At 42.5% G+C, this 21,709-nt stretch overlaps 1 protein-coding gene across 1 annotated transcript in view; it reads right to left on the bottom strand.

Moving 5' to 3' along the window:
• Positions 1–14,456, bottom strand: part of LOC149311735 (sodium- and chloride-dependent betaine transporter-like) — a 75,420-nt gene extending 60,964 nt beyond the window's left edge. The window contains exons 1-2 of the mRNA XM_089527802.1: positions 14,378–14,456; positions 817–1,013 (exon numbers count right to left, since the gene is read on the bottom strand). Of these exons, the coding sequence (XP_089383928.1) occupies positions 817–1,009 (193 nt within the window). The 5' untranslated portion in view covers positions 1,010–1,013; positions 14,378–14,456. The remainder of the gene's footprint in view (positions 1–816; positions 1,014–14,377) is intronic.
• Positions 14,457–21,709: the final 7,253 nt, after the last annotated feature.

The following is a 21,709-nucleotide window of genomic DNA, read 5'->3' as shown; positions in this document are numbered from 1 at the left end:
ATCTAGCAAATATTTCCATTCCCTTTTGGAATTCTGAGTATCACACCCCCACCCAGGTTCACAAACTGAATGTGTCTAGAAGATCAATTCTGGGTGGCTTTTAAGGTTATTTGGGGCCTAAAACGGACCAGGGGAGAAATAGTCTTTAAAGAATTGATCACATCCCCTAGAAATTTTGGCAGGGGCAGGAGGACAATTAGCCATTTTATGCCCAAATTATTTTGAATTGGTGGGATACACTTGGGATGCATTAGGAGCCACAAGTGGTGCATGGGCCACACACTTTGTTCACCCAGCATGTGGCCTCCAAGTACTACAGGATCCTATCTATTATCTTCTCCCTGAGACCAGTAATTCTGGCATATCTTTGAAACAGCATCCTTAGCAAATTGGTGACTGTGCAAATCTCTTCTCTTTGTTTGGATAGGGACAAATACGCATTAATTCATAAGAAACTGTATGATAAGGCTGGGGATTACAAATGGAATTGAGCTATGATTATTTGTTGTAAGATGTATGGTTATGTTTTTAGCAGTTTTATATGGTTTTATATGTTGGAAATATTGGGAATAAAAGATTTTGATTAGTTGCCTAATGGTTTCTAAGCTGACCCAACATCTGATAGATTTATTACTAGTTTCTTAATTTTACCTAGTAAGTGTTATTAGTAAGTATAGTAAGTATTATTTCAATGAGAATACTGCATGGTTCAACATACTACAATATTTCATGTGCTTCTGGAGTGCTGTTGCATTAAGACCAGTGGTTACAAGCAAATAAATGACTTGGAAAAATTATGAAAAATAGCCTACTTACCACCTCCATTCTTGTAACAAAGGTAAGGGAACCTCCAGACATTTCCCAGACCAATTATCTCCCCAGCAACAGATAATACAAACTCCACTTTGTTGGTCCACTGGCCCCTGTCCTGTAGCTTATCCTCTTCTTCTACCTCTGGTACAATCATGCTCCCATTGGGTTCTGTATCCCATGTTCCTCTGCTTTCCATAGTTCTGCAATATGAAATGTGACAGAGAACAGAGATGGGGATTTATCACATAATTACTCATTATAAAGAAATCATTTTTGCTTTATCACACATTAAAAAACCTCACATTCTTTCCATCTAAGATGAGGGGGTTGAAAATGTTGGTAAATTCTTGAAAAAACTGAAATTAAATTAACCTCCCTGTACAACTGACAAAGTGATTAGGGATATATGTTTCCAACATGAAAAGGATTACATTTTACTTCTCTGTTATCCTGGTGTTAAAGATGAGGGGTCTCTTACCAAAAATAGGCCCGGATGGACAAATTGATCAGTTTTGTTTTTGCCTATGTAATCATGTTTTTTTTTTTAAATCTCAAATTCTCTCTATCTTCAGTATGGCAAAAAGCTGTAAATTTTAGTCAGTTCATGGCAAACATTAATGGAGATGAACCTCCCACCCTTTTCTAATTCATATCAAACTAGTTAATTCATTTATTTGGGCTATGAAGTACTGGGCATATCAGAATAACCCACAAACATAAAATTAAATACAGTTAGATAAAATGTAAAGACTTAACAAAAATAATTTCCCTTCCTCAGCAAACACATGATTATCCAAGACACACTTGTCTGAAAAAGAGTAACATACAGCAACCTCCCACTCCAGCCAAGGTACATAATACCCAAAACTAGTGATATTGATTTGGTACCTAAACAAAAAAAAGTCCCACAAAGGGTCTCCCGCCTTTACTATCAGTAAAAATACAACTGTAATCCATACTAATGAACACCTGTGTCTGTGTGCCTCCATGACTGTTGAAACCTAGACATGTAGAACTTGGGAGGCATTCTAAGGGCACCCTAAAAGCATGTACTTCTGGTTTATTTATTATTTTATATGTTTCAATAAAGTTTTAGTTTCTTGAAATCTGTCTGTAGCTTGCAGCAGCATCTTCAGTCACTAGCTGGCAGACTCCCCTAACCATCAGAGAAAAGGCTGTAGTTTGTCCTAACAGTGGCACGTTTCAGACGCGCAAAAAGTACATACTAGGTACGTACTAGGGTTAGGAAAGGGCGTCTTTTCCGGACGCCCTAACCCTAGTACGTACCTAGTACATACAAAATGGCGGCACCTTATACACATGGGCGCCGCCATTTTGACGTGCCGGACGCTTAGCGTCTGCATGTCCCTCTGCGCTTGCGACGTCACGAGTGCGCTATTTGTGCACTCGTGCGTCGCAACCGTGACGCAAAAAAAAAGCCGCTTTTTGCGCCTTCTTTTTCCAGTGCTAGGAAGCCTCCCCGTTTGGAGGCTGAGGCTTCCTGGCAGCAGAAACGGAGGCGGCGGCAGACCGCCCTTTTTGGGCAGTCTGTAAACCGCCATATTCACTGCAGTGGACCTTCAAGCAACACCATTATTCAGAGGCATGATAAGAGAAATAAAGTACCAGCTACCACTGTAGCTTCTCTCTACACAATCCACAAACTCTGTCTAATAGAGCTGACCTTACTATATGCACACACACAAAAACACACACCACCTCCCATGGATTCATCTCTCAATTATATATTTTCTCTTTTTCCTCATCACACCTATTCCTTTCCCTCTATCCCAGGCTCCAACATCCTCTGCTCTCTGTGATGAGAATTAATTCTGTTTTCAAGTTTCTATTCTTCCATTATGAATGGGAACCCTTCCTTTAATATACAATTTGCTTTCTGACACTGACTTCCTGTTCTTTTCATTGACAGTCCTCCACTTGCTACACTAAGAATCTATTCTGCCCCTTGTCAGACCCATTCTACTACTCTCAGATAGCAAAGGAAGTCTTCTTCGATTACCAAATCTGTTGCAAATAAACAATATGGCTAATCTGCTAAGTAAAGTGCAAGCTCAGCACAGATGTTCAGGACAGATTCCTTGTCCATGGCATCAGCAACTATGTTCCATGGGTTGTCAAGTGAATTGGAAGCCAATGCTTTGTAATGGGACCAGTCTTAAACTATCTCTTTTCTGCATTCCAATTTGCTACTCCCAAATGCAAATCATCAAGCATAACAGAGCTTTTGCTCATGCTTATTAGCCATGTCATTATGGGTCCACAGTTGAAGATCTAGCTTCAATTTGTTTGCTTATTAGGTATGACAACAAAGCAAATCTACATAACCAACTTGTTTTTATTACTGTTTACTTAACACATGGTGCTCCTGGTGTTTAACACAGTGCTTAACACAGTGCTCATGGTCTGAGCATTTAAGCAGGCATGGGCAATTGTAGTGGGGTATGGGAACAATTTTCTGAGGCTCATAACAATGCTCCCAGCTGAAAAGAACAAAAGCAGTAGAGGCTGTGAATCCACTTTCAGTTTTTAAAGAACAAGCATTTTTAATATTAAACTGTAAATGGGGGCTGCAATCTATTCAAAAAAAGAAATCACTTCTCAATTCAACTTTTCTTTTGGATTAATACAAAGTAGTCCAAGGGTGCACCTACACTGATGAAAACAATCAGCCTCACCTTACATTGTTCTGCTCCACAGGGACCCCCCAGCAACCCTATTACGTCTACACATACAAAGTACTCCAAAATGATACCAGCAAAACCTGCCACACAATCCCCCTTAGGGAACTCACTTCTTTTCCCTTCCCAGCATGCATCAACCTATCAGCTAATAGCCCTTACAGTTTGCTTGTCAATCTATTGGATCCACTCTAATTGGATGCTTCCCCGTCCAGTACCCTTTCCTTCTTTATCACTCCAAAGAGTGAGGGAGGGAATTTCAAATACACATACACACATGAGAGAGAAAAGCAAAATAAAATTGCATTTTATTCAATTTTTAAAATGAAAATGTCCAGCCATTATATTAATGAATTAGCAATGAGGGATTAGATTGGGACACCTCTCCTTCTTCCTCTCCCCACCCAAGTTTCGTGTTCATGTTTACTGCATTTACTCCCCCCCCCCAATCCTCCCCCCATGATCATTCACTTCTTCAATGTGCAGAGATCTCATACACTCTCTCCCCCCATACACACATTGCAGATCTCCACATGAGCAAATGAGTGATGGGGGGAAGATCAGAGGAGGGGGAAAAAACTAAAAGCAGTAAACATGAATGAGACAGCTGGCCACAGGAAGGAAGAGAGAAGGGTGCCCTAATCCCTCGTCACTAATTTTCTGGCTGGACATACACTGAAGCAGGAAAACATAGTGTCATCCTAAGGGAAAAAAATGAGTTGGAGACACACAACAACAAAGATAAATCATGGCTGAGTGCAGAATTAAACCTGAGTCTCCCTGGACATAGACTTCTAACCATACTAGTTCTGTTGAAAACTGTGACATATCCTAATTTATTTCTGCCAATTTGATGGAGAATATTTACTGTGTAAGATTACCTTCCAACCTATCTGACCTAAAGCTCCCAGCTTCAGAAGTACCTGAATGAAAAAGTTATCTTGATCCATTTCAATCTGATTTTAGGTATGGTTATGGAATGGAGACAGCTTTGGTCACCTTAGTGGCAGATCTATCACAGCAACTAGAGGGAATGTACCCTTGTTGGGTCTGCTGGATATCTCAGTGGTTTTTAAAACCATTGGTTTTATCCTGGGCAATGTAGCTGGGATGGGACTTGGAAGCACTGTTTTGCAGCGGCTCCATTCCAAGCTGAAGGGACAAACCCAGAAGATGGTGCTAAGGGATTCCTGTTCAACTCTCTGGCCATTATCCTGTGGAATTCTCCAGGGCTCTTCTGTGCCCCATATGCTTTTACATGACACTCTTGGGAGAAGTCGTCTGGGGGTTTGGAGTTTGGTGCCATCACTAATCTGATGACATCTAATTCAATTTCTCCTTTCTATCAAGCCAAAGAGGCTGTTTTTATGCTAAACTGCTATCTGGCATCAGTAATGGTCTGGATAAGGGCAAATAAATTGAAACTTAACCAGACAATTATGTTCCTGGTCAGGAAAAATGTACATCAGGGATAGGGATTCAGCCTTTCCTGGATGTGGTTTCATTCCCTCTGAAGATGCAGGTGCATCACCTTTTGTGTGGCTACCAGTTTAGTTCCAATGTAATCTCCATAGATCCCCCCCAAAAAAACCCTCATCTGGTTGTTTTTAATAATCCATATTTCCACTCCACAGCCCCTCCCAAAGCAAAATTAACTGTTTTCACCATAGTCCTCACCTGGACATCCCAGTGATAGGATCTTCTCAGTGACTCCCTCTAGGCACTGAAAAACCCTTCCTAAACATGCTACAATGGTTCCTTCTTTGCAGTCCTTCAGCTGGCAAACATCTTTTTCCATTCCAACAGGCTTTTGAGAACTGAAGGTTTTTAAATGGCTTTTAAATTTGTTCTGAACTGTGTTTAACATTTGAAATATTCTTAAATTGGTTTTAGTGTTATTAATAGTTTAATTTCATTTCAGTGTTTATCTTTTGTGTTGCTGTTTTTTTCATTATATTGCACTTGTTTTAATTTATAGGACACCTCAAGTCCAAGCTTTGAGGGAAAGGTGGGATATAAATGAAGATGATGGCAATGATGTTGATGCTGCCATGAAGCAGCAAAAGCACATATTAGAAGTAGCTAGTTTCAAATAACTAAATAATTCCTTTCCTCAGTAACTAAGGTATAACTACAGTACATTACAATTGTAACTTAACAAGGAATAAATAGCTTTACTCCTTTTGTAAAGAATAGCTTCACTATATTTTTTGTGGGTTTGTGGCCATGTTTTAGAAGAGTTTGTTCCTGATGTTTTGCCAGCATCTGTGGCTGGCATCTTCAGAAAATGTTGGCATGGAAGTGAGTGGGGTATATTTATACTGTGTGACCCTGGATCAATAGCTTCACTCCTTTTCCAGCTTAACTGCAGCTTCTGAGTTATTTTTATAGTTATGAGACTGTGGCCTCACTAACGGATGGTAGAGGAATGTGACATATTAAGTGCTGGTTTGTGCTGTGTGTCATGCAGCTGCCTTGTGCTCTGTTACATGTACTTGAACTCGTAACAAGGTGGATGGGACAAGAATATGTTTTGCACCACTATACATAAGCTCATAGCATTCAAATATATATTTTAAGTGCTGTAAGCAAAAATGTTTTAGGTTTTTTTCCAGAAAGGGGGAGAATTAAAATTGTAACAGACTGGCAAGTAACTACTTTTGGATACTGGTAGTACAACAGCAACTAAATATTTTTAAAATTAACTTTCCACAGGAGAAGATTATAACCTGGATGAATGCCAGTCAGAATAGACAGCCCAAGGCATTTGTCAGAATGCAATGTGAATCAACTACTTTTATCTTGTAGAAGCTATGCAATGGGGGGAAAGGAGCTCAATGGATTTATTTATCCAAATTTGTTCACCAAAAACTATGGAATTGTTAGAAACATGTTTTTCAGTGGACTATAATTGAGCATGACACTTGGAAAGCACTGTCAAGTCATATGTCCAATGTGATCATTAATGGGATGATATAGGCTTGCCTGTATTGTAAACAGGATCAGGATCTAAATCAACTCAAAGAAATCCCTGCACAAATTTCTATAGGGCACAATTATCATCTACAAATAGAATTGGGAGACTCATGCTTGCTGGCAAAGAACCTAACTAATAAATTATTAAAATAACTTTCAAACACCCTTGCTAATGGATAACTAGGATATCCAGGTCTTGTAACATCTATCTGCAAAATATTACACTATCAGTTTTTTAAAAATTATTTTCATTAAAATCGCACCTTTAACACTGATCCTTCATTTCTGGGCAGGCTGATCCATGTAGTCAAGGACAAAGAGCAACAGTCTTTTGGACAGGACATCTTCAGAAAGGAGTAGCTTTTTGCTCATAGCAATCCATACATTCATGGGAAAAACAGTGCTGAAACATAAACTGGTTTGTCCCTAAGGTGCCACAAGACAGGTACTTCTTTTTATGGTTTTAAATTGTCTATAGATTACCTGATTCTGTGCCAGCTTGTATCCTTGGATCTATTTGAAAAGTCCATCATTTAAACAGCTTTTGTTTAAAAAGAGAAAGAAAGAAAGAAATCCAGCTGAAATATAGGCTCTCTAGTGCTTGTTCCTTAGTTGTTAGAAGGCAGGGGATCAAGGCTTTGTATTATCTATTATATGTAGTGATAGACCTCATTCATTCTTATAGAAATTTGCAGTGGTGTACCTGTGGCTGCATCCCACGTTAGAAGAATCAATGCAGAACATAATCAACTCAAAATCATAAACAAAACATGGGTAGCCTATTATGGTTAGAGTCAATTGACTGTAACAAAAGATTAATGGCTTGTACCAAGATGAAGCACAAATCTAGTGCGTATCAGTTTACCTTTGCAGTCACTGTACAGTACTCTAGTCTAGAAGGTATGAGCAGCCAGATGTCTTATTGAGCAATTGACTAGAATAATACCTGTGTGCATTTCTATCTTCACAGCTAAAGGAGGGTAGAAATCTTGGCCTAGATCCTACTCTTTCTGCCAACTACAGTAGACACAATAAATCAACAGGACAATTGATTCAACAGGTCTGCTCTATCTGAGAACAGTCAACAGGATTCAGGCCACTGTGTATGTGTACATGTGCACATTAATAAAAACCAATCTTTCCATTAAAGGTCCAGATATATTTTTGAAGGCTATCTTAATGAGGCTACATAGACATTGCCAAAAAGACAAAATGCATCACCTGCAACCTGGACAGAAGTGGGCACAACATTTGCATGGTCGTAGATGCAAATCTATAGTTACTATCATTTAAAGACAAAAATAGAACCACACTACTCCACATAATGAGGGGAAGACTGTGACCAAGTGAGCTGTGTGTCAGCTGTATTTCTAGTTCAGATGTTGCTAATCAACATTTGTACCTTTGCTCCGATCCACTTATGTGGTGTCCCCCGCAAAGGAGTCAATTTATCCACTGCATCCAAAAGTTTGCCTACTACTGCTATAGATGCTTTAAATAAGGAGTTGGAATGAAGCAGCTCTCCAGATATTGTTGGACTACAGCTCCCATCAACCCTAGCCAACATAGACAACAGTGGAGTTACAGTACAATAATATCTGGAAGACTGCATGATATTCACCCTTGCTTTAGTTGCTAGAATCTATGAATCATAGCATGCAGAAGAGAAGGCAAGAAACACATGTTGATGCTACAGAATGGATCTTTGGGTGATTAATTAAAACAGCAACCCTAACACACTTACTGAGTTTAGTTTAGTTCAGTTCATTTATTGTACAGTCATTGATCTGTTGGAATATTGAGAAGACCCAACCAATTCACTGGGATTCATCTCTGAGTAAACATGTGTAAGATTGCACCTTCTATAACTGTTTGAACAGGCCCTCATAGCAGTTTACCCAAAATAACCAATAGTTACATCTCATAAATCAGCAAACTAAACTTTTTTTAAATGCTAACAACTGAGAAAGAATTGTTGTCTTAGCTTGTTAAAGTCCCAGGGCAAATAAAAACATTTCAAAATGCAGCCCTCTAGCTATTTACTTGAGAGTAAAGCTGACTGAGCTCTATGAGCCTTACCTCTCAGTAAAGATATACAGTGGGCCCTCAGTATACATTCCAGCCCCCCCCCCCCCCCATGGATACCAAGATCTGTGGATGCTCAAATCCCATTAACTACATCAAAAGAGCACTTTGGATAGGGATAGAGAGTAAAACTGGTACTGATGCTACTGTTGTATGCCTTCAAGTTTTTTCCAACATACGGAGACCCTATGGCAAACCTATTATGGGGTTTTCTTGGCAATATTTGTTTAGAGGCAGTTTGTCATTGTCTTTCTCTGAGGCTAACAGAGAGTGAGTTCCCTAAAGATCACCCAATGGGTTTCCAAGGCCAAGCAGGGATGAATCCTGGCCCAGCATTCAAACCACTACAACACAATGGCTTGCATAGCTACCTGGAATTCCCAGTGGAAGCCCATAAGAAAATTTCTGAATGATTGCCAAGCTGGGTCAATTTGCTAAACACTCAACACATTTACAGCTTATCCCAGCTGACAATAGGCCAAGTTAATATCTGCCTGGATCTTTTTTGGAAGCAATCCTTCTAGCCAGTTTGAATGGGACTGCCAAGCCTGGCTGTATTACAACTCCAGTGGCAAAGTCCAAGGTTTAACACCTTGCATCAGAAAGTGCCGCTTGAATCCTTGTACTTAGAACAGCATCATTCAACTGAACAGATAAGGAATTTCTTTTATGAACTGCTTTGAATTATCTGCCACATTCTCTCTTACAGAAAGATCTGCAGTTTGCACTAACAATCAACATGTAACCATGTGGACACATAGATTATGGAAATGAGCATATTCCAAAATAAGAACCATATTTAAGGCTGTGAACTTACTCTTACACATGACTTCCTCCCAGGGCTCATGGAGACTTGCTTCTAATTTTACAGTATAAAATTGCACTGTCAAAAACATTTGAGTTGTAACTCATAGGCTTGAGCAACCCTCTGGCTAATGCAAACACATCATCCAGATTTTGGGGCTCAAGAGACCATCCCAAAAGGGCAGGCTGGAGCTGCCTATTTTTGCTGCTGAAGGATGCCGCAGCAGCCAAACTATGCAGCATCCTCCACAGTAAAAAGAACCTGCTAAAAGCAGGTTCTTTTTACGGCGCAGTCCGAACGCCACGTGTGTGCCATTGCAACACTGTCACGCGTCCATGATGTAAGCACAGCACAGCGATGTCTGGATGCTGCGCCATGCTTGCGTCATCATGGCGGTCCCATGTGGACGGGAGGACACCATGATAGTGTCGTCCTTACGCACTAGGGTTTGGGAGCATGCAGTTACTATGCACTCCCGAACCCTAGAATCGGTGCCAGGATGGCACTTCCTGCCTGTCTGTACCAGGCCTCTGTTGTTAAAAGAATAAAAGATTATTCTGTGCAGTACAATTTTCCTAAAACACATTGATCCATGGCATTTATAAAATTGTAATTTGTGGTTGTGGTTTTGAATTGTTTCTCCTCAGATGTAAGACCTGCTGGGCTCAATGAGGCTTATTCACTGGTGTATGGGTTTTGAAGCTTCAGAGGCCATTACAGAGGTGGCAATGCTATCCCTTCAGACGTTGTCAGATACACCTTCCAGCACTCCTTAGTATTGGCTATGCTGGCCAGGGCTGCTGGGATCTGCAGACCAACAATATCTGGAGAGCAACATGATTACCTGATTTATTGTAACCATAATGTGATTGGAGCAAGGACAGATCTTAGAGCTTGGAAAAAGTACTTTTGAACTAGATCTCCTAGAGCTGTAGTCTAAGGGGTCATTCCCACTTACAGTATAGTCTGAATCCCAATCTGGCTTTGCTCTGTGTTGATAATGAAATTCAAAAGGTCCTCCATTCCTATTATAAAGCAGGTCTTTTTCTTACTGGAAGCGAAATCACTTTATTTTGCCCTGAAAGTCATCCCCATTTGCACCGCTCATCTGTCAATCATCGCGGAAGACAGCAGCACAGGGAGCCAGGCGGCAGCGGAGCATGGTGCAAGGGGGAGGAAGAGGAAGAAGGAGGCAGGAGGAAAAGGATGGCAACAGGGAAGGCAAGGCCAGAGAAGAGAGAAAAGCATGGGACACATTTTTAAATTCTAATTGCAAAATCAATAGATTGGTGAAGCAACTACTTGCAAGTAGTTGCATTACCAATCTATTGATTTTGCGATTAGTTCTATATATATTTTTTTTAAAAACAACCCCAAAAGGAAGCACTGGGGAGTGTGTGTGACATCTCTGGGGAGGGGTGGGACACACACACACCCCTCTCCCATTTATCCCTCCCCTCAGAAAGAATCGATTCTGATCTGGCATTCCCACTGTTAGAGATCGCGTCAGAATCGATTTTTCCCAAAAGAACCTCTAAAAACTGCTATCAAAATAACCCAGGTTTTTTTGGTGTTTGTTCCGCTTTATTCCTGCTGGAATCGATCCAATGAGGATCAGAATCGATTTCCAATGGGAAGTAGGGGCATATAGAACGAATCAAGATTTGGAGCTTATCATAGTGGGAACGAGCCCAGAAATAACTTTTCTACGCCTGAGCAAGGGTTAGTATGAAGAACAAAACTATTGCATGGTCCTTTTCACTAGTGTTGAGCGTGTACTGCCTCATTAAAATATAATAGGCTATCAGTTGTTGGATATATATATATATAGGGACAAAACTCAATTAACTTTTAAATGTAATTAAATTTAATAAATTACATTCCCCAGGTGTTTCTCCATCCAAAGGCTTGCTCCCCTGGCATTTTGCAAAACCACTTTTCACCTTTCCCCCTCCCAAATTCCCCTTAGGGCTGGGGAATTGCTGCATTTAGGTCACAGTATTCAAACCTCTATTTTAGTTAATGATTAATTCTCAGATTTTTAACCAACAAGTAATAAGGGCAGCTTGGAAGTGGGGGTATGTTCTACGCATCCAGATTTTATTCTCCTGTGTTCTAAACCAGATGCATATTTTAAGATAAAATACATCTAGAAATGTGTATTTGATGACCTTCTTTCACAAATGTGTGTTTTGTGAGTAAATATGCTCTTAAAATTTTTTGTGTGTGCATGTATAGGATATTCTCTTGAATACCATTTTGTTGAAGAAATAGGACAGGGTGCAGTTTTTAATAAACACATGCAGAAGAGACATGACACAGAAAACTGACTAATCTGTACATCCATAAAAGGCATCCCTTTTTCTGGATTTTGTTGTATTGTACTGTAGATACATAGTCTCTCTGCTGGCTCCCACCCAAAATACAAAGCACTTCAACTTCTGTGTTGGCAGGCAAAAGTTCACATGGAAAATGCCCCCATCACTGCCCTTCCATGCCAGGAACATGCAGCTGGCAAGAGCACAATAGCTCTGTGCAGACTGGGTCAGTAATAATATAGCTCTTCAGAGGTGGGGAATATACGACTCTTCCACTGTTGTCTGATGGCAGTTCCCATTAGAAGCAGCTGGCACAGCTTATGGTGGGGCATGATGGGAGAAGTAGTTCATCAACATCTGGCTGGCTAAATGTTCCCCATCCTTGCTCTGCACACTGAGTTTTCTCCGTCTGAGTTCATCTCAGGCCAAGACATATGCTAGTCCCTCAAAATCACACTCTTCAGAAAATTGATTCAAATCATCATCATCATCATCATCATCCACACACACACACAGCCTGCTTCTGCATACAGGCATCTCTGGACACTGTGCCAGCCCTGCATTCCAATCTTCTGAAACATCTAGATTAACTATATCCTCCTCACACACTGAAAGCAGCCTGCAAAAATATCATGCATTCCAAATGCTTATTGTATTCTTGGGGTAGAGTGGGGCAATCCTATTTCTCAACTGAGATTTAATGGAAACAAATTCCTGGCATTTCAGCCCCTTTTCTAACTGCTGCTTTATAGCTTTCTAGGTTTTAGGATCCTCAGTCCTCTTGCTGCACAGAGCTTGACCCTATCTCAGCCTGTCATCTCACACACACACCTTTGCTCTCCCTTTCTGCTCCATCTCTATCGCAAGTGCTGTCAGCACTGTCCCTCTTATGGCACACACTGAGGATGTGTCACCCACAAAGCTGAAGTTGGTTCTTATCCTCAGTTCCTTATTTTCATAAAACTTCAAAACACAGTCAAATAACCCATAAGGGCATGTGGTTTAAACACCCTGGCATCCCAAAACCAACCTATATAAAGCAATTTTTGGAAATTTATGCACAAAACAATGGTGATACAATGATAAAGGAATAGCATTTTGTTCCCTGAAGCAAGAAGCGGAGCACCCCAGATAATACAGTTGGCCCTCCTTATCCACTGAGTTTTTATGCACAGATTCAAGTATCCATGGCTTGAAAATATTCCAAAGAAGTATAAATTCCAAATAGCAAACCTTGATTTCTATTTTATATAACGGACACCATTTTACTCTGCCATTGTAGTTAATGGGACTTGAGCATCCATGGATTTTGTTATCCACGGGGGAACCTGGAACCAAACCCCAGCGGATTATAAGGGCCCACTGTTCACCCTGAATCCAGGAGTGTGTAAGATGCCACTCGCTTTGGTCCAAACCGTGTCAGATTTGTGCAGAGCACATTCAAACATCCCAGCCTGTGCCAATTACCACCTGTTGTTGTTGTTGTTGTTGTTGTTGTTGCTGTGTGCCTTCAAGTCATTCCCAGTTTATGGCAATCCTAAAGTTTCTTGACAATATTTGTTCAGAGGGAGGTTTGCTGTTGCCAAGAAAACCCCATGATAGGGTTGCCTTAGGGTTGCCATAAATCAGAAACAAGTTGAAGACACACAACAACAACAACAGCTCAGATTATACACCCTTTTAAGATGTTACTTGCTTTGGTCCAAGAGATGTTCTGTTAGTGCAGAACACATTCAAACATACCAGCCTTGTACTACTTAAATCAGTGATCCCCAAATTTTGGTCTTCCAGGTTTTTTGGACTTCACCTCCCAGAAGCCCCAGCTACCTTGGCCAACTGTCAAGCATTCTGGGAGCTGAAGTCCAAAACACCTGGAGGACCAAAGTTTGGGAACCACTGAGTTAAACTGACCTAAACTGGACCTCTGCCCATAAAATAAGCAGCAGGTCTCCTGCCATCCCTATAGCCTCAGGCTTGAGAGCTGGACTACGACTCCAGAGACCAGGGTTCGATTCCCAGCTTGTCCATGGAACTCAGTGGGTGACCTTGGGCAAGTCACACGCTCTCAGCCTCAGAGGATGGCAATGGCAAACCCGCCCTGCAGAAACTTGCCAAGAAAAACCCATGACAGGGTTGCCATAAGTTGGAAATGACTTGAAGGCACACAACACACACACACCCAAAGAAGTGTCCTGTGTGAGATGGCAACAGTCTCCCCTCCCTGACTGGTTCCCCAGTCTCCTTGCTGGTCTTACTGGTGGCCCTTCCAACCTCCTTTTCCTCACGACTTTCGCTGGGAGAGAAGCCAGCGCCATGGCATCCCCTTCCCTCCCTCCCTCCCCGGTTCCTTCAGTCCAGAGGCTGCTTCCCAAACTTGGCCCCTCCGTTTGGGTTGGACTTCACATCCCAGAAGCCCCAGACAGAGTGTCCAATGGGAGCTGAAGTCCAAAACATCTGGAGGACCAAAGTTATGGAGTCCAGTGATTCCCAAACGTTGGTCCCCTCAGGGCCTCACAACAAACTCCAACTCCCAGAATTCCATAGCCTTCAGCCAGAAGAGAGTTAAAGCGGTGCCAAACCGGGTTACTTCTCCAGTGTGGATGAAGCCTGGAAACGAAAAAGTAACGAACTCTGAAGGCGTTTCCTCCCAAAGGAAGGGGGAAATTGGGGGAAGCACCCACCTCCGTTTCCCCCTCCAGTCAGTCCCAGCGTCTGGCAGACAAGGCAGCCGAGGAAGGGACCCCCCCAAGAAGCCCCTTTCCCGCCGCCTTTTCCAGGCCAGGCGGTGGCCCCTTCCCTCCCGGGCGGAGGGAGGGGGCGATTCTCGGGGCGGAGGAGACCGGCAGGGTTCTGTGTTGTTGGGTTGTGTGAGGACTAGGGAAATGGCAATGGCAACGAAGCCACACACAAGGAAGCTTGTCGTTTCCCAAGAAGGAGGAGGCGGCGGCGGCGGCGGAGGGCGGCGTCTTCCAGGCGAAGTTTTGCCAAAGTGGAGTCGGGTTCTGTCTTCAGGAGGAGTTTGCCAAGCCCTTCTTCTCTCAGAGGAGTCCCAGTCTGGCAGTCGGGGGGGGGGCGAGGGGGGCTACAACAAACGGCACTCTTTGCCCAGAGGGAAGGAAACCCGGGGGAAGACTCGCCCCAGAGGGAATCGAGGAGCAGACCAGAGTCAGGAAACCCTCGCTTTTCTCTTGTCGTTGTCGTTGTCTGCCTTCAAGACCTTTCCGACCTCGGGCCAGCCTAAGGCCAACCCATCCTGGGCTTTTCTTGGCAAGATTTGGTCAGAGGTTTGCCATTGCCTTCCGCTGAGGCTGAGAGAGTGTGACCTGCCCACAATCTGGGTTTTGTGGTCAACCAGGGAATCAAACGCTGATCTCCAGAGTCATAATCTAACACTCAAAATACAATGCCACAATCATACAGGGGGCTGTGATGATGATCTTAGTCCTAATCTTGCATTTTGTCAAGATGTTGTGGTTGCTATTTTCAGCCCGCAACATGCATTTTGGTTGATTCAATGAAGCTATGAATGTTTTGTGGGTTTGGGAAGTTATTGTACTTTGCTATATGCACAACACGGCTACCCCTGGAGATGGATTGTGCAGATTACTGGTTTCATTTGAAATCCCACCACTTCCTTCAAAAAAGCAGAAGGAGGTGGGGGTTATTTTCAACCCCTTGAAGTAGACTAGGATGGAAGGGATCACCTGTTCACAAAGGCTACTGGCTGGTCTTCAGAAGGATGCTTGGGAAAGTGGAAGGCTGTGGGAAAAGCAGGAAGGCCACACTGCAGGTGGATTGAATCAGGCTGCGTCTACACTGCAGAATTCATGCAATTTGACACCACTTTAACTGCCATGGCCCTTGTAGCTTCACAAGATATTTAGCCTCCTCGGCCAGCAAGCTCTGCTAACACAACAAACTACAAACCCCAGGCTTCCATGGCATGGAACCATGGCAGCTAAACGGGTGTCAAAATGGATTAATTCTGCAGTGTGGCAGCAGCCCGTGTCAAAGAAGCCACCGTCCTGAGTTTGCAAGACCTAACAGCAATATGTTTGGGGCCTCCCTCATTCATAAGGTCTCTATAAATTGAAGCTGAGTCTATGGCAGTTAACAACAAAAACCACAAAGCTAAATCAGGATTTCTTACTCAGTTTTATACACCCACACAAGACACTTTTTATATCCACATCCTACTTAAACCTGCTTTGGACCAGAACAGCAGACATCTACTTTTTAAAAAATGGCTTCTATTTTCTGTTTCACATTGTGAATATGCATAGCAAGTACCATGGCACCCATGTCAGTGGGTCAGTGAATCTACTCTGGGTTTTAGTCCAAACTTTTTAAAAGGTCATCCAAGAAGGGCTGTTGGATGAATAAGATTCATGCCTTGGATAGACAAACCTGGAGATGATGGGGGGGGGGGGGGTGTCAGGCTATGTGGCCATATTCTAGAAGAGTTTATTCCTGACATTTCTCCTACATCTGTGGCTGGCATCTTCAATGCGCATTCTCTGAAGAAGCCAGCCAGAGATGCTGGTGAAAGATCAGGAATAAACTTTTCAAGAACTTGGCCACATAGCCTGAAAAACCCATAAAAAACTATGGATGCTGGCCATGAAAGCCTTTGACTTCACACTGGAGATGATTCATTATCCAACTCACATGGAAACCTCCAGACATAACTGATAACAAGAGGAACATGCAGCAAACGCAATGATGCTTTTAAGTCTGGGTGTGAAAATTTCCTAAACCCTAATTAGTTCCCCACATCAGTAAGCCATTCTCTACCACACTCCAATACATAGAATCATAGAATTGGAAGAGACCACAAGGGCCACCCAGTCCAACCCCTGCCATGCAGAAACTCTCAGTCAAAGCATCCCTGACAGATGGCTATCCAGCCTCTGTTTAAAGACCTCCAAGGAGGGAGACTCCACTACACTCCGAAGGAGTTTGTTCCACTGTCAAACAGCCCTTACTGTCACGAAGTTCCTTCTAATGTTGAAGTGGAATCTCTTTTCCTGTAATTTGCATCCTGTAACTTGCATCCTAATCTCTGGAGCAGCAGAAAACAAGCTTGCTCCCTCCTCAATATGACATCCCTTCAAATATTTAAACAGGGCTATCATATCACCTCTTAACCTTCTCTTCTCCAGGCTAAGCATCCCCAGATGAGTCTGAAGACATTCCTCATAGGGCTGTGATGGTGAACCTATGGCACGCTTGCCATGGGTGGCACGTGACACCATTTCGCTAGGCACGGGGCAAGGGAGAAAGCAGAAGAGATGAGCGTGCCCGTTTCGCCTCCTCCCTGCCATTTTTGGGCCTCCCGCTGTATCGAAGAGACAGCAGGAAACCAGAAAATGGTGCTCAGGAGAAGGAGCCAGAGGCATGCGCATCTGGCTCCTCCTCCCAGCCCTCTTCCCCCTTGGCTTCCCTTTCCTCCATGCAAATGGGCTCTTCAGAAGAAAGGCCCGAGGAGGAGAGGACCGGGATGTGTGCCCAGCCCTCTTCCCCTCGGCTCCCCTTTCCTCCGCACAAACGGGCCCCTTGGCAAAGGGGAAAGCCCCACCCCAGAGGCCCTGCCCCGGAGGGTGGAAGCCCTGCTACAAGCACACGGCCTCGGGCCCGGATGGCAGAAGCTCTGCCCCCGGCACGGCAAACCAAAAAGGGTTGCCATCACTGTCATAGGGCATGTTTTCCAGACCCTTCACCATTTTGGTCGCCCTCCTTGGGACATGCTCCAGTTTTCCCACATCCTTTTTAAACTGTGGTGCCCAGAAATGCACACAATATTCCAGGTGGGGCCTGACCAAAGCAGAATAGAGTGGCACTATTACTTCCCTTGACCTAGACACTATACTTCTATTGATGCCGCCTAAAATTGCATTGGCCTTGTTAGCTGCTGCATCGCACTGTTGACTCATGTTCAACTTGTGGTCTATTTGGACTCCCAGATCCCTTTGACATATCCTCTCATTAGGTGTCCCCCATACTATATCTGTGCATTTTGTTTTTCTGCCCAAAGTGCAGTACCATACATTTCTTTATGGTGAATTTATTTTGTTAGCTTTGGCCCAGCTTTCTAGTCTATTCAGGTCATTTTGAATCTTGATCCTGTCCTCTGTAGTATTAGCTATTCCTCCTAATTTGGTGTCATCTGCAAATTTGATAAGCATACCCCCAATTCTGTCATCCAAGTCATTGATAAAGGTGTTGAATAGCACTGGTCTCTGACAAAGACCCACAAATGGTCATTATGCTTCATCCAAAGTGTGGCGCCATCACTATTTTTTTTCCTGTTTTATGACTGGGAGACAGTGAGAGTCAGGCAATGTGGTGTGGTCCCAGATACAGCTGCTCTCATGCCAATTTATCCAATGCCCATACAATGAGTTCATCTTCAGAAACTCTGAGGTAGCAAAGAAGGAACGAAAGAACCTTCTCAGTGGTGACACCTCATTGGCAGAAATGCCTTACCAGACAAACCTGCCTGATCCTTATTTCAATAAGGCAAAGATGTTTACATTCACCAAAACTGCATTCACACTGGTTTAACTGCCATAGCTCAGTACTATGGAACTCTGGGATTTGTAATTTGTTATGGCACCAGAGCTCTTTGACAGAGAAGGCTAAATGTCTCACAGAACTACAGTTCCCAGAATTGCATGACATTGAGCTTTGACATGTAAAGAGGTATCAGACTGGATTATTTCTGCAGCGTGGATGCAGCCCAAGAAGTTTTAGTGTATTTTAGGCTGTAGTCCCAACATTCTTGGGAAAGCAACTGGAAGATTTAGAATTTTTCACCTCTCCCCTTCTGAGGTTGGAAAGAAGTCTGCTCTTGGATAGGGGCTGGCCATGAACGAATGTCCTTCATGCAGAATAGAGTATAGGGGGGAACAAATTTAATGAATATTCTGGCCCAGGTAGGTTTTGCAGCCACAGTCTCAATGATGGGACCAATTTAAGCCACATATATGAAAATACTTTGAATTACAATGAAAACATTGGACACTAGTCAGCCATTCCTAAACACTTCTAAATCTCATTGACCTTAGTCAGAGAATGACGTCCTTTTTCCTATTTACCTAATACAGGAGCAGCATTGGCCCTTCAGATGTTTCTGGACTAATTTCATATCAGTTTTACTCACCATAACCAAAGGCGAAGGGTTGGGGGAGCTGCAGTCCGAAGATTGCCTATTCCTATCTTGCTGTACTTAATGGCTTTTCACTTAGAAAGTACACTTCCCACTCAAGACCACCAAGATATTTAAGCACACAGAATAGTCTTTGCAGGTACTTACGTTTGGTTGGACTCTGTCCTAGATTTGTGTCCCATGTTTCCTCCAATAAAACAAGGACACTGTACATGAGCTTATCAATGCTGTGAAATTGATCATAGTGGCTTGCCCAGGGCTTACCCAGAGGACTTTATGGCTCACCCGACATCTCAATCTTAGTTTCCCCAGCCCAAAACTAATAGCCTTGCCAATGCACCACACCCAAATGAAGGCTGGATTATCTGAAATACTTCACAGTTGCCAACATATTTATTTTGCCAATAGGCAACATTCCAGTATGGTACAAAGATTTAAACAAAACCTTTAGATGGGAAAATAATCTGTCAATAAAGGCACTCCCATGCCCTTCTGATTTGACTGATGCATTGTAAAATATTCCCATTATTTCTTATTGTACATTTTTTTCACCACACCTGTAGGGTTTGTTCAGCAAGAGCTCTGATTTTACTCTCTTATTTTCCAACATTATATAGAGCACCTTCACTGCTTCACTTCTCTGACACTTCAATAGATGCCTTTTAGAGATTTTTTGTCTGAGGATGAAGGAGACTGGATCAGTTAACATGCCTGAAAGACAAAAACAAAAACCAGAACACAAAACAGAAACAATAGCTTTGTGGTAAATACATCAACCTTTATTCTTAATGGCCAATACAGCATCCAAAGAACCACTGAAGTTCACCCGCCCAAAAAGGTTCTTAGTACGTTAGTGCACAAGACTCCTGTCTTTCTATTACTGTGTTTTCTGAAAAACGAGGAGCAAAGCAATTGCCCTCTTACCTTTAGTACTTCCAAAACCACTGCATCTGCACTGTGCCTCCCCTTTTCATACTTTGGCATGCGCACTGTGCTTGGGAAGTGTAACTTTAAAAAAATTAGTATGTAGAGAGATCTTGTAGCACCTTTGAGACTAACTGAAAGAAAGAAATTAGCAGCATGAGCTTTCATAGACTTCAGTCTACTTCCTGAGATGCATTTGGAAGTAGACGGAAGTCTACGAAAGCTCATGCTGCCAATTTCTTTCAGTGAGTCTCAAAGGTGCTACAAGATCTCTGTACATACTGATTCTACAGACTAACATGGCTATATCTTTGAATTTTAAAAATTTACTTATTGGATTTGTATCCCAGGATTCAAGGCAGCTTACAACAATAAAAATAATAATAAACAAGAAGTCCTCAGCCCTCCCCTCTAAGGGGTAGATCTGTGTGTGTGTGTGTGTGTGTGTGTGTGTGTGTGTGTGTGTGTGTTGTGGGTGAATAAGACATTAAAACACCCTGAGGTACTGAAAGCTGGTGAAGGTATTTCATAATGCTTTAGCTGTTAATGGGAGAGAAGCCAACTCCTCACATCAAGCATATGATCTGGTCAGGAACACACAGACAGGGGACTTTATCACACGTGAGGAATTTATCTTAATTTCGAATGAAAAGAAAGTGGGGCCAGAATGCATTTACATGAATTTGCTAGTTCAGCGAATTTATGTGAATGTGAATTGCGTTTGAACTGGCTTCCCATTGCCCGAAAATAGCATGCCATTGCGTGAATTTGCATGTGGTAGTCTATCACGCAATAACGTGAAACCCCGTGATTGCGCTTGGACTGACTTCCCATTGCCCAAATTTGAGTGTAGTAGGCTATCACGCAATAACATTAAACCCCATGATTGCTTTTGGATTGCCCTTGGATTATACTTCCATTTTCCCTTGTCTGATAAACTCCAGGGTCTTCTTGGGTTCCTATCCTATGGATCTCTCTTCTTCTTACTGCTCTTGCACCAATAATTGTGTTTTTTTTCCTCCAGTTTTTGACTAGACTGTTCAAACTAATAACAAAATATGTGATGTGCCGATTCTGACACAATGAGGCTGCAAATGGGAGATAACATTGCAGTGATCTGAATGATGCTTTCACCCTGCTACAAGGTCCTTTATCCCCAAGAGTACGCCAGGCTCAGCCCAAGTAATGCCTATATGTTTCAGTCAGATAAGTTCTGCATAGCTATCTGATGCAGCTGATTACCTAACTTAATATTTGATTGTGTTCTTATATGTATCTGTAACACGCAGGGTTTCATAAACTCACATTGCAATAAATATTTTTTAAAAGATATACTGATCAGCATTCATAGAAAAAAATTCCCCGACATATCAGCATAAGTTCCCCCTTGTTTCTGCAGTGGTCTACTGTACATAAAGCCAAAAAGTACATAAAGCTGTAGTTATCGTTAACAACTCAGGATGCTGAGGGACAGCTGTCTAAGACCACTTCTTACAAAATCGTCTCTAAAGATTCCATTGATGAATATCTGAAGGAACTACACAGATTACTCAAGAGAAATCTCCACTGACACAGAAACAAATTCAAATGAACCCAACCCTGGAGCCCAAACCAGGCATCTTCTTATCTACTTCCTAAAATACACAAATGAGGCAATCCAGGAAGACCCATTCTCTGAAGCAGAAAAGATAAATCCTCAGATTAAGGATGTTAAAACCAAGTATCACTTCATAAAGGATGCACAGGAACAAGGGCTTATCAAGCTGGAATACTGTGCAGTAGAAAGCATGATTGCAAATGCCCTTACCACTCCTCACCCTCTCTCTTCCAGACCATGCTAGAGATGTAGCTAGTAGCATTCCTGTCATAGAATGGAGTTCATATAATAAAACTTAGTATGTTCTCTGACCCACTGGTGTCT

Source organism: Sceloporus occidentalis, unplaced genomic scaffold (assembly GCF_023333645.1).
Source record: "Sceloporus occidentalis isolate IW3139 unplaced genomic scaffold, rSceOcc1.0.p SCAF_5, whole genome shotgun sequence".
NCBI classification, from domain to species: domain Eukaryota; kingdom Metazoa; phylum Chordata; class Lepidosauria; order Squamata; family Phrynosomatidae; genus Sceloporus; species Sceloporus occidentalis.
Note: the sequence above shows the minus strand (reverse complement) of the source record. Positions and strands in the feature narration are given on the sequence as shown.